The following is a 14,216-nucleotide window of genomic DNA, read 5'->3' on the forward strand; positions in this document are numbered from 1 at the left end:
AAAAAAAAAAAAAAAAAAAAAAAAAAAGAGTGCACAAGCAAGGGCACAGTTCTAAATAGCTCCATGATAATCTACCTATTGAGTAGAAATAGCCAAAATCTGAGTAATATTAGCATGCTTTCCTTGGTAATCTTCCTTCCTAAGTTTACTCCCAAAGCATTCTCATTTAGTCAGTTATTCAAGAAGAAATACATATAGCTAGACAGCACATACTCAGAACACATTCTTTGGCTTATCTTTCTCAGAACACAATACTCTGAAAAGATTAAATTAAACCGCATCTTCTCCACACCACAACCATTTATCTTTATTCCTCATGCTAGAGGGACTATCTTTACTATCAAAATCAAATCAAATAAATGCAATCATTAAAATTTAAGCTCACAACAACATAGTCCATCAAAGTAAGCTTGGGAATGGTTCCTCTAATCCTGACTGTTTAGACTATTACTTTTTCCAACAAAATATTATAGTATAAAATTTAATTTTCTTCTTGAAAATGATTTTATTATAGAGTAACAGAAGTTATCACATAAAAACCATTTTCCCGACAATCGTAAATTATGTAAGCTAACTGATCAGCATTCACTTATTCTGAAGTACATTCTAAAAAGTTAGTTTTTCTTTAAGGTTTGTGTTTTAATTAGAGCTGGATACAGCCTCGTGCTTTAAGTACTCACAGAGCACAGATAATTAAAGATCTTTTCAAGTAAAAAATGGCAGAAGTAATATACCAAAGCATCAAGCATTTAGATCACACGCTGAAGATTTTCAGCTTGTTCCAGGCTTTTCCCCTCCACTTTAAGCCCTTTCCTTTGGGTTCTTACAAATTCTGCAAGCATAATATTGCACCAATGTCCACTCTATGTACATAAATAAAGCTACAACCATACCTGTAGGGTAGGGATGTGGAATTATGTATTGTGTAAACTACCTGCATTTACTTTATTCTCTTTATTTATCAAACCATCAGCAGCAATTGCACTTACAACCAGAGTAGAAAGGTTACACTGGAAACATTAACAAATGGAGAGTCAAAACAAGAGTGTTTTTTTTTTTCATCTGTTTGTTTGGGTCTACTGTGCTCACTTCTCATTCTATGAGCTTAATCATTCATCTTGCTCACATGTGTGGCAAGTAGCAGGTACACTAGGCAACAGCAACTGCACATGCAGTAGCATAGCAGTTAAACAAAAGGAGCAAGACATTCACTCCCCTCCTCTAAGTTTTACATGATGTCAGTCTGGAGAGTTTACAGGACACGGTTGAAGGAACTATGCTCCAATTAACAAATATCATTGCCCCAGGCTGTATTAAGGCTGCAACAACTTGCTTATAAAGTCTTGTTAAGAGTTAACTTGCACATAAAGTCAGTTAAAATAGGTCTGAGGAGCTAGAAACAAAAATAAGGTCTGGAAAAATAAATGCTATGAAAACTACATGGGCAGTTGGAAGATTAATTCCTGTTGAAGACTAAAAGCCATCCATACTTTTGCCCATAATTCAAGGCTTTTAGCTGTCAGTTATCCAGTTACAAGCTCTCTATACTCTTCAGCTAACATATCATTCATCCAGGGGCTGCATTTGAACAAATATTCCAGCAACAAGTACTTTGAGAAACAGAGTTTCTCACTAATGATGAGGAATGAAGATGTAAGTATTTACTTGTGTTTGTCTATTTACATTGAGAGGTAGAKGTCCAGGAAGACTGACAGCTTACTACACCTTCAAGTGGTGTTTTCACAACTTGAGACGACAATTTTACAACCCACACCAAGGCTTCACTCCACTAGTCACAGCTATCCACTAATAAGCGTTTAAATTCACAGGTAGACACTCAGTTTGAAGTAACACACTTTACTAGACCCACCATTTTGCAGTCTTTATATAAGCAGTCTTTGGGAAACTGCCAGCCTTTAGACTTTCCTAGCAGAACCATAAAGAATCAACCAGAACCTGCCCACAAAGAGTTACTTCGTACACTAAAAATTATTTTATATTATATATTTTATATACACACACCCTTTCTGAAGTTAGTTAATGAAAAAGTGTTTCATCTAAGTCATGTTCATCAGTTGCTCAAAGTGAAGTAACAAATACTTTCAAGTATGAAGTAAAAAAAAAAAAAAAAAAAAAAAAAAACTTTAACTCTGTTAAATAGGATAAAAAACAATAGCTCAGATCACAAACTACTTGCTCTTCAGAAATACTCCACCTGTCTTCCCACCCCTATTTCGCACACTCCAACTGGCAGTGTCCCGTTAAAGGATTCAGCCTACACAGACAAAATGAAAGTATAACGTGCTGTTAAAAAAAACACGTAAAAGTTAAAATGTAACATTTCTAAATAGTACTACTGAAAAGAATGAACAATTTGATTTACATTTAAACATTAGATTTAGTTTTTACAGAAATCTCTGGTAAAAGATTAATAGTTAACACATTATCAAGACCAATCCTAAAACAAATTTTCAGAACAGTGCCCATCCAAAAATGTTATTCTTGTTTTAAAGTCTGAAAGATTTATTCCAAACCTGTTCTTACGTTAGCATCCACTACACAGATTGATTGTGAGGACATGTTTTCTCATGTAGCCTCCAGTCCAAAATACACAGGCATACATATTTATTGTATTCTGAAAACTTAAAAGTTCAGCTGAAGTATCAGCCATTTGTACACAGCTACAACAGCATGTCAGTCATATATGTCAAATTGATATCCTACTTGAACACTTTTCTCACTTTTTTTTGAGAAGTAAAAATATGCAGACTACAAAGAAAAAGCATCAATATCACTTCACACTACTGAAAAAAAATATACATACTTCGCAGTGCCAGTACACAGTTCTGGTATACAGCACCACTTCCATCCCTCCATGCCAACAATGCACTGCTTGTAACTGAAGGGAATTTATCTGCAGCACCTTCAGAAGAAATCTTGTATACCTCAATATCACTTTCAAATTGCTCCTATTTGAAGCAAATACCAATGGTTTGGAAGTACTCTATGGCCTAACTAGGAATTAAAGTTGCAAGGTCACAAGTCTTCAAAATACATGGTGAYAACAAAGACACAGTATTAAGAAAGTGACAGCAAGTACCCTCCCGTCTTCTCATTACTAACATGTGTTCTTACTAACACATTTGCTCCCACTCCTCTTTGATTTAACCAGCATGAAGGGAAACTTTTGTATTGTTCCTGCTTCCTTACAAACCTAGGAAGAGTCCTCCTCTTTCGAGAGGAGTACTGGAAGAGATGGTTCAGAGATTTCATGCTGTAGGACTAGGAGAGTGCCATAATTCTAAGTTAAAAGCATAAGGCAGTGTGACTGTTTACACAACTACTTTCAGAGACAACCCTTGCTTCCTTTATGGAAAAACATGTATCATACAGGCTAAACTTACTACCAATTTCAGCTTCAACACTTTTTCTGCATGTGCTGTGAGCCTAACATCAGTGTTTTTGCTTTGTTTTGTTGTTTTTTTTTTTTTTTTTTTTTTTTTTTAAAAATAACATAACCATAAAAACCAAACACTCAGACTGGATCAAGCTATCGTGTTGAATGTAAAACTAGAAGAAAAGACATCAGTAGACCTCCCTGCCTTTTTTTTGATAGGGAGTATGAGTGTTATTAGTGCTGATAAAAAGTCCAGTCTAAAGGAAAATGGGTTCATAGTGGTGTTTTCAGGTTAAGGCAAATCTGCCAGTATTAGACACCCAGTATGAAGGTTCTGCATTTTATGTCTTAGTCCCTCTCTGATCTAGCGTCTAAGACTCTCCAAGACTTTCAGGAAAGCAAAGAGTAGCTGCTCAAGTCAAACTGATAACATTTTAACAAAAGCCCTATAAGCTACAAACAGGCCAAAGACTACAGAAAGATATGCATTATTATTTCATTATGGAAGCAGTATCATTCTCAGAACTGCTTTTTAACACATTCCTCTTCTGTAGTCTATTGCACTGTTTGCTCCAGTCAGAACATAAGAGATAGAGGAAAAATTCAGGCCAGGTTTGAAACAGCAGAAGTTGCTATTATCCTGGGCATAAACTCCAATCATAGATCACTGTTTGTTGTAACTGCTATCACACACAAAACTATCATGTGCTTGTATGCCTCAAAAGAAGATCAAGCCGATACAGCCATATCAGTGTATTCCCAGGTACATTTGCTCCATCTGAGGAGCTTTACATACATTACGTAGTGCTGCACCGCACCACACATCTTCACAAATTTTGTTGTCATACCACACATCATGCTCTGAGCAAGAGCAGAAAAACACCCTCAAAAAGGTGCAACCAAGTGGCTATTACAAAGGGGCTTACACAACCACTCGTTCACATCCGATTAACAGACTTCACRGCATTAGGCATGTGGAATTACTGCATAAGCAATATACCTTCTCTCCAAGGTTGTTTCTTCTTGTCACTTTTTAATTTGTATTTTGGAAATATCTGTAGCTTAGCCACAAGAAAACTTTAAGAAAAAAAGCTGTTGTATGTCCAGGATTTAAAAAGTCATCCATACAAGAAACATAACGAAGTACACAAATTTAGCCAGTATTGAAACTTGCTCTGCTGGAAGGGTTGTGATTGCTTATCTACGACCAAAGTGAAGTAACCTTCTCCACACACTTTATAAGTTGTGGTCCTTAAGTTTCAGATCATAAATTTTGCAGTTAATTTTAGATGTGAAGCAGTAACTCCCTACAGCCTCTTGTTACCACTTAATTATCTCTAATATACTAATTTTAAAAAATATATATCTCTGGATTTAATGAAGTTACTGAATCAAATCTCACACGATCCACACATCCACAGCGCACTGCTAGAGTGCAACTTCCAGTTTAGGTTCAGACAACAGAAATCCAATTACTGGGCTCCAGGACCAATTCATGATGTTATCATGGAGAGGGGGATAACAAGATTTGCTTCGAAAGCACATACCTGATTCAAACTAAAACACTAGTGTAGATGCATTCCAAGTCCACACAGTTCCTTGCATAATATGAGTGCATTATTGCCATTGGTCTTTCTAGGCCTTGCTGATGCTATTAAAATTAGTTTTACAGTTGAAACTGAAGAGCTTCACTTTATGGAYGAAAAATGTGAGCAAGACTGGAAACAACTTAGTAGTTTGGGACATTTACGACACTAATATTAAAGAAGTCTTTTATTACAAGTAGCAGCCAAAGCAGTATGCATCACTGCCAGAGTACAGCATGACATGAGAGATGAGAAAGACGCATCAAGCTGTGAACCCTAGAACCTCTTATACACTAACAGCAGTAGGAAAGGAAAGGAAAGGGGAAAAAAAAAAAAAAAACTATCATTGCATCTTAGATACATAGAAGGATGAATCTTGTGTCTGAAGACAGGCAACCAGAGAAAAAGCTACCACAAATCTGAGAAGCAATCTCTTTCCATTTCATCTTTTAGTTTTTGAAGGACCTGATAGATCTTTTACATTGTTCCTTGCACAGTAGTCACTTTTGCTCCTGCAGTTTACTAAAGAGAAGACTGAGGAGACTGAGCAAGAGAAAAACACTTTCTAAAGTTTATATTCGCTACCATGCTGCATCTAGGTCTTTATACGCTTTGTTAGCCACAGATACCTATTCAGTAGAGGGTGGGAGTAGGGGGTGCATGTGCACTCTGTTTCAAAGGGCTGCATTTTGAAAACAATGCTGAAAAAAAAAAGTTTATTTGTAAGAGAATTTCAGTTCAAACGTTAGTTCTCACAGAGCTCTAATGCAGTTCAAAAGTGTAATACACACTTAGATATAGAAGTCTGACTGCCACCAGTCTGGTAAGGGGTGGAAGAGTTCCAATCATTTAAAACAACTTGAATTAGTGTGTGATAACATAAGGAACAGATCACAATGCAGCATTAAAACACTGGATAAGGAACTTTATTGTAAGAAAATAACACTAGACCTAAATTTCTTCCATTTCTGTCTGCTTCACTGTAGAGCTTCTCCCTGGCATTCTGCTACAGGATTCAAAGGAACCAGGATACCAGAAGACAAGAATCTCCTACCACATCACCGAAGATCTTGCCTCTTGTTTCTTTACTCTAGATGGTATGTTATCCACTCCAGGTCAAGTTCAGTATGAAATAAAATTTGTTAGCACTAATACAAACTAAAATATTCATTCTAATTAAGAGGTAATACCAAATATGCAGAACAGGATGAAATTTTCACTATGCCAAGGCAGGCAACATAATAAAGGAGGAGTATGCTACAGAAAAAACGCTAGATGCCTGACTGTTTTGCAAGCTAAGGCAGTCGTATTTCCCCTCTTTGAGCTACAAAAGAACAGGACAGAAACTGTGCGTTTATAATCTACATCATCATCTATCACTCCATTTGTGTAGAATAGATTTGTTTAGAAGAATGGCATATCTGTCAACTGAACTAAATAGTTCCTTAGGCAAACAGCTAACATCACCTATCCTTCCAATAGTGAGACTGTTCTCAGTTACACTTTAGACTAGTATGAAATACATCTCTTATCTTTATGTCAGAAAAAGAGTTTGAATCCTTCACAGAGAAAACTTTGTGTCATKGTCCTGCAACACCATAGTAATACTCTTACACCAGAAGATCCAAGTCCAATATTTGAACAACTCCCCCAGTAACATCTTGGAAGAAACAGAAATAATACAGACACAGATGCCGCCTACAATGATACCATAATCTTTCTTCGGTAAACTAATATTTTAAATAAATTAGGCAAAATGCATCCACATAGGCTTCATTCAGTCACATGAAGATTCTTACTTCCTAAATTGGCATGTCAGTGATTATGCAGTCAGCATCCATAGGAAAGTTTCAAAGATCTACTTTGTCCTGCATTATAAATGCAACTGCTTACAGAAAAAAAACAGTTTGGTCCCCTTGCTTACTAGTATGAATATATTAAGGAATGACAAGCCTCTTGTTCTTGAATTATGCAAAAGCTGAACACAATTAACATGCAGTGCAATGGAACAGAGGAAAGCTAGTTATCCAGTCTTTTGCAAAAGTGAGACAGATCTTCCTGGTATTTCACCAACCACACTTTTTTTTTTTTTTTTCCCTCCTATAAATTTTAGTTATCAGGCAGGAAAGAATTTGTTATTACCTGTAATTTGTGTGATGTAGTTCAGTCATACTTTTCCCCATAGACCTTCTATGCCTATTTTAGCTGAATATGCATTATAACAAGTTAACCATGTTTTCAGTCCACAAAATAACACCACAGGTAGCATTTGAGGGAAAAGAAGGTTTTACCCAAGTTYCAGTGCTGTGATTTCAAGAAGGAAATTTTCACTCTCTACCTAGATCATATCAGCTTTGTCTTTTATACATTAAAATACATTGTAGATAACAATCATACCTTCCTCCTGCTGCGTCGTCTTGYGGCTGGGCCCCAGCAGTGTTCCTCTGTGAACGTCGCAGTGACCCCCCTGGATTGTTATTAGGCCGGTTGGACATTGGCACCTCTCTCCTGAAGGGACATACCCTTTCTAGACACTATCATTCACTGAAAGACAAGAGAGAGAGAGTCACATGAGACATGTGGCACGAAGACTCACAGCTATATTTCAAGAGACAGACATAAAATGCTACAGTTTAAGCAAAAACTAAAAGACAAAAAACTTTGAAAAAATTTAAGTCTTTCTTTACGGAGTAAGAGTCTTATGAAGAGCATTTATCTCATTAATATACAGTAACCAAGAACTTGTAAGTATATAAAGTGCACATACATTACTCACTGTTTTCTTCTTGGTAGACTTCTATAATTGTTTTAGCTAAGAGATTAGATAAATGCAATTCAGGAGAAACTATTTGTCAACATTGAGGAGAAACACATTAATTACTAAAATTCAGTGCCTGATATAGAACCAATGGTACTTAAGTATTTTAACTTTTACTGAAAGAGATGATAATCTCAATTTCAGGAATTACAAGATTACAGAAGTAACTTAACTACTGTAAAGCAGCTTCTTTCTTTACACAGATAAAGTTGCAAATAATCTGACTAAACAAAAGAAAAAAAATAAGAGATACAGCTAAGAATAAGAAATTCTCATTTACAGATGCTTAGTTAGTGGGGGAAAGCTTACTGTTTTAGACCACAGAATTAATGAACTTGCATAATTATTGCAAGAAATCAAAAYAATGGCCTTGCATTACTACTTCTAGAATATTTCACACAATTGCTGTGAAATGCAGGCTCTTCACACCCCAGTGAAGAGAGAATTTCCATATCTTGGGCTAAACTGTTTCTARATAAAGAGCATAGCAATAGACATACACTCAGCAAATTCAGGGGGTTTTTTGTTTGTTGGGGGGGGGGGCGTGTGAAATCTGGGTGAGAGAGAGATTTGCAAGTTAAAAAAAAAAAGGACAAAACACTGAGTTTTTTCAGAATACAGTAGTCCACACGCTCATTCAGTATCTGTAGTATCTACAGCACAGTAAGAAAAGTAGTTTGCCAGTAAACTTTTAACAGCACCGTGGCTGCAAAGGAATAACCAAGGCTCAGTTCAAATTTTAATGCCTCCAATGAAATAACTCTGCAATCCTGGCACTGGCACTGTAGTTAGACAATGCTTTGACTGTAGTTGTCTATTCCTCTGAAAGGACTTACCGAAGAAGGGAGAAAAAAAAAACAAAAAAAACCAAAACACACACACAGAGAGACATACAGCTTATGTTATTCTATTTTACTGTAAGCCATAGGAAACCAGGCATATAAGTTGGTTTGATTGTATTACGTACCTAGTACAAGGCCAACAGAAATAGATGCAACTAGGACACCTGCAGCACAGTACAAAAAAATAAGCACTTGGGCTTCTGGTAGCCTAGATTTAATCTTGTTACGCTGTAATGATACCACCTAGTACTAAAAATTCTTGGCTCTTAGCACACAAGTATTTCAGTAAGCTCCAGGAATCAAGTTAGGCAGCAAAGTTGCTTGCTCTTCTCTCAGGAGTCATGGGCATCTTGCTCCTTCAGGGCGCAGAAGGGTTTATAACAGAACAGAAAAAAGTTTGCCTCACTAGATTGGGAAGCTACACCAGCTTGCTAGTAGCAGCATTCTCCTCAAAGCACAGCACAGATGCAAGACAACTAGCACAGTATTAACCAAGCCAAAAGCTGACTGAGGTTCCAATGCTATCTACAGAGTCTGGGCGAAGTCAAATCACAGGCACTGTCAAGTACTGTTGTGCATCTTCCCTTCCTCTCTTTGTATTCAAAGACCAATTGAAAAGGGATCTCTGCATCAACACCAACAAGCAACCATGTTTTACAAACTCGTTTGCTGAAAAGAGGGAGCAATGTCCTCAGTAAGAAGGTCAGCTGAGGTTGAAATTGAGTACTAAAGTCAAACCAGCAGTTACACAGTAAAGTGTTTGCCATAAATCCACTGCATCACCTCATCCCAAGATGGAGCTCTTACAGCCATTATAGCTGGTTAAGTACAACTTAAGTTACTACCTCCTTCTTGCAAAACGGAACTGCTAAGATTTTACAGGTGGCAACAATGCCTTTTATTGTTCCCTTAATCCAGAATAGGTAGTCAGGTCTCCAAATAACAATATTGAAGAAATCCTCCTCTCTCTCATCCCAGTATACTGGCCATAAAAGGAACGTACGTTCCACAAGAATTCATCCTGCAAAAAGCAATACTCACTCTAGAGCTCTAATTCATCAGCCTCATGCTTTCCCAGCAAAGATCAATATCACGGGATCCTCAAGACACTAGAAGAGTAAGGGGTGGGGGAATCCCTAGACAATACCAGGATTCCAGGTATGAAATTTCAATACATTAATATTAATCTGGGTAACAGACACTTTTTACATAGTATGGGCTTGGAGGTTATGCAGCAGACAGCACTGTCATACAAGCTACTCAGCTGCACAGGAAACGTAAGTGACAGCTGTTCTATAAGGAATCTGCCAAGTCAAGATCACGTCCAGAGTTACTCCTCTGTATTCAGATCTCTCACCACACTACACTACGCTCAAGTTACCACTTGACTCTCAATTTGCCTTTATATGTAATGCTGGATTGGCATTACAGCTCTGAGTTTTAATAACCACCGCTTGACTGCCACGTCTTTGGTATTGCAAAGAGAAATAACATCAATTAATTTCTGCCATAGAAAGGCCTAACATACCTGTAAGTTTTACAACTGCAAGTTGTATAACACACACAGTACTTGGAGAGGTTCCACGACAACACAAGACACAATCACCTCTTCCCAGCCTTCAGTAGAAGCCTTTTCTTAGCCTCTTCTCTCCTGGAAAAGCTGATGGGAAGTGATCAATACTTTCCTATATCTTTGAAGGCAACAGAGGAAAGACAAAACTGTGGAACAAACCTGCATCACACCTTTCACCACCAGAAGCTACTCTAAASGATAATGAACTAATGTAGGCTATGGCAGGGAAATGAGAATGAGTAAAACTGAAGCACTCTGCCAGTTGCATTACAAGGCAAACTGATAATAATTCCTATAAAAACGGGAACTGGGCCCTTTCACAAGAAAAGGGGCTTCTTCAATCCAACTGGAGCATTTCTAGAACTGGTTTTGAAGTTCTTTGCAAGAATATTGGCAGCACAGTGTTCTTCAGGCTCTCGCACTCCAGTTTCGTGAACATTCATGGTATGCCTAGCAGCTCCGCCTATAATACTCCATTACCATGCCAGTTATCTGCTTGGAGTTAAACTAAATTGGATGCACTTACGTTCTCTTTTGTACCTTGATCCAAAGGCAACGCCTTACCTGATACTGAAGCAGTGATCCAGCTTTCAAAAGTGCGAGGCCTTAGTGCCCTGAAGTCAATCTTTGGCAAAAAGTAGGGAAGGAAGAAAAGATGGAAGGATGTTTAAATGCTTTGTAATTCTAGGATATTTTCTTCCACAAATTGCATATCTTACCAACTAGAAACCAACTAGAACTTATTGGAGAGTATTAAATCTAAAATTTCAGATTTTTATTGTGACATTTCAGTTTAGATGATAAATTTCTTGACAAACTGCAACAGTAAGAAATCAAGTCAATTAAGGTAGAAGCAACATTCTAAATGTATAAGCATACAATGAACATTTAAGAGTTTTAGATTTTAAATGCTGCTAAACTGAAGAACTTGCTACATATGGCTAACTGCTGAACTTCTTTGGATCTACATTAGTTTATTTTAAACCAATGTCATAGCTGCACCTCATTTTTGCTCACAGCTTAAAGTTCTCCTGCTTTACCTGCAAATACACACACCTATTTTCTTGCCTTGCAAGCAAGCACTTGCAATTCCTCACTCAATTATTTCTACTGCTGCACCATCTGACTCAAACTCAGTATAAAGCAGCAGAATTTTTACTGCAGTTAGTCAATTTAGAGTCCTGTGTAGAGATCTTAAAAACACAAATACACACACACACAAATCATCTTTCTCACCACACTTTCTCAGTTCAATAGTTATTCACTCTGCCCACTTGCTTTTCCACTGCAGCCCTCACCTTCTAAACCTAACTGAGCTTTTATGTCAAAGCTCTATGAGGAAGAAGCTTGTATTCTCAGCTTAGGAGGCCACTGTCCCTTCTGCTAGTAAGAATAGTTCTTGGAATGATTTAGAGAGTAGGTAGAGCAAGCTGGAGATTTCCTAAAACATTTTCTACGACCACATCTCCTGAATTCTTCTCCTCCCTCCCTTTGATCTGAGGAGAAGTTTCCATACATAAAAAAGAGAAAGAGATAGTGTTCCATGAGCTAAATGCAATAAGGTAACTGGATTTCACCGGCCTTTATGAAGCCTATGCTATTCAGCTACATGAAAGCACTGAGCATTAACAAATAAGTTGTTTTTCTTCTTCCAGCACTGCAATAGTAAGTTCCCATTTTTTTCTATCTGCTTTCATTTCCACCTTCTCCCCATCAAGAGTCACAAGCTGTCTACATGACTTCAAGATGCTACATTACACTAGTTTTCTACATGCAGTGCAGTAGGTAAATTCATGTGGTGACTTTTATTAGATTACCTTCACTTTGACATAGAAATTGCACAAAGTCCCACTGACTTGCACATTARGCTTCCTTTGGCTTTTTTGTATTCCCTCCCCCAAAAGAAAGAGGGAGAAAAAAAAATCCACTACTCAAATTCAGTACAATTACAAAAATCCTCAAAGCAAAAAATGTTACAGTTCTAGGAGGCTGTATAATGTTACCCCAGTGCAGAGAAGACACATAAGTAGGAATCAAGAAGTCTCTTTAAGACATGTTAGGTGGTAAGCAAATGGACTTCTACACCTGCTCCAGCACGGAACTTCTACAGACTTAAAAGTAGCATCATTATTAATGTCTTCTAAAAGACTTGACAAGATATTGATGGGAAGACAAACAGTTTAACAGTGTGCTGAGGCAAATCTCATTGTCAAACCTGGTGCCTTTTTGATGCAAGGTTCAACTGGAGCACAAGTGTTAAGTTARAATCACTGAAAAAGCCTAGGCTGAAAGGCACCTCTGGAGATCATCTGATCAAATCTTCTATTGAAAGCAGGGCCTGAGATTAAATGTTACAGCTCTCCAATTCTGCTGCCAAGTGAAAATTTATGAATCAGGATGACTAGATATATTCTGAGGTTCTGAGTGTGAGCAGAAAGGTAAAAGATGAATCACAAGAGAACCTCTGAAGAGAGCGAAAAGAAAAAAMAACATCAACTAAGAAATCAAAGCATCACATCAGGTATCAGGGTGTGTAGTGGAGATAAATACTATTTCTCTGATAGTCTGTTAATAACAGAAGCATTTGATGAAAAGCCATGTAAAAGATGTCAGTTTAAGTAACCCAAGATCCTGGATCTGCATAGATGTACAGTTGTGCAAGGACACACTCCCTTCCCATGCTCAACATCTGTTAAGTAGAAAAGAACCAGCTCTGGCCCTGCTCCTTAATGCAATCACGTGTAGTTCAGAGAACACTCACTCCTCTTCTTTTCCTCAATATTACATTCAGTAATGTGGACYAGGATGAGGAGGAAAGTACACGGGCATAGACTACAAGTATTGGAGGATTCCAGTCACTGACTAGGTTGGTCTTTTATGACTAGTTCACACATCCACTCTTACACTGGTTAGCTTTAGACAGTATCCAAGCTGTTAGCCAAAAACAGATTTTTCAGAAGGCTGACCACTTCTCTTCCCACTAAAACAAACAAAAATCCCACCAACCTTCAGCACAATTTTCTTCCAGATTCATTTGTAGTGGAACAGTTCTTCTGGCTATTCTGCAGTTATTTGGGTGGAGCAATTTCTTAATCATTGCATGATTAGCACATATACTATATACTAAGAGCAGCAGAGGTTTCTGGATATTGCAGAAATATTATCAAATCCCAGTGGGCCATAAATACACTCAAGCTATGGACTCCAAAGAAAGCCGTCAATTAGGGAGAGGGAGTTACCCATTTCTCCTCTGAACTTACAACTCAGGTAGCCATCTGAAGAGTATAGTACTCTTTAGGATTTGCCACATTAGGGAGAAGTCAGCTTCCCCTTACATCTTTCAAGGGCTCAGAAATCACTACACTGTTAGCTGAGACAAAGCTAGGAGCATTCTACAAGGCCATATTCATGGACTCAACAGAACAGGTTGCTAGGAGCTTGAAAGGATATAACCACCATGTTAACATTCACTAGACTACTGAGTCTACTTGTATATGCCTATGACCTACAGAAAGAGGTCAAAAAATCTTGGCACAACAGAGGAATGGAGGATAGCTTAAAAAAAAAAGAGAGAAAAAAAGAAAAGAAAAAAAAGTATCTCTGCTTTCTGCTCGCTATATTATGGTTCAGAATTAGTAGGAACTGTACCACTAACTGGCAGTTAGAATATCCAGTGCCTCCAACCAAAGATTTACAAGTTCCCAGAGGAGAGAGGATCACCTATTTGCCTCTGAAGAGACGTATACAGTGCTCACTAGAAGAATGCCCAGGTTGTTACGATGGACTGGGTGATCCAACATGTATGCAACGACCCCAACCCAGCAAAGTAGCATCCTTAACTACTGATTTCCGTTCAGTGAAAGGACTGGAAGATACCTGTGCAAAAGATGACATAATCTGGGAAACTCACAGATCAAGTATAGTTTAAGGTATTATTTAAATACATACTACCGTATACTCTGGAGTTGACAGAAGTAACTTAGTGATGGTGGAAAGATGC

General features: G+C 37.7%; 1 protein-coding gene across 5 annotated transcripts in view; it reads right to left on the minus strand.

The window, feature by feature from the left end:
* Nucleotides 1-10,841, minus strand: part of TRIP12 (thyroid hormone receptor interactor 12) — a 58,641-nt gene extending 47,800 nt beyond the window's left edge. For 4 of the 5 annotated variants that reach the window (XM_085298621.1, XM_085298620.1, XM_085298619.1 and 1 more), the window contains exons 1-2: nt 10,781-10,841; nt 7,381-7,527 (exon numbers count right to left, since the gene is read on the minus strand). In XM_085298621.1, coding sequence (XP_085154747.1) covers nt 7,381-7,478 — 98 coding nt within the window. In that variant the 5' untranslated portion in view covers nt 7,479-7,527; nt 10,781-10,841. Of the gene's footprint in view, nt 1-7,380; nt 7,528-10,171; nt 10,226-10,780 lie in introns of those variants that run through there. The other variant, XM_085298618.1, reaches the window with a different exon arrangement.
* Nucleotides 10,842-14,216: the final 3,375 nt, after the last annotated feature.

Source organism: Rhea americana, unplaced genomic scaffold, assembly GCF_003343005.1.
Source record: "Rhea americana isolate MKP2758 unplaced genomic scaffold, rheAme1 scaffold_14, whole genome shotgun sequence".
Taxonomy (NCBI): Eukaryota; Metazoa; Chordata; class Aves; order Rheiformes; family Rheidae; genus Rhea; species Rhea americana.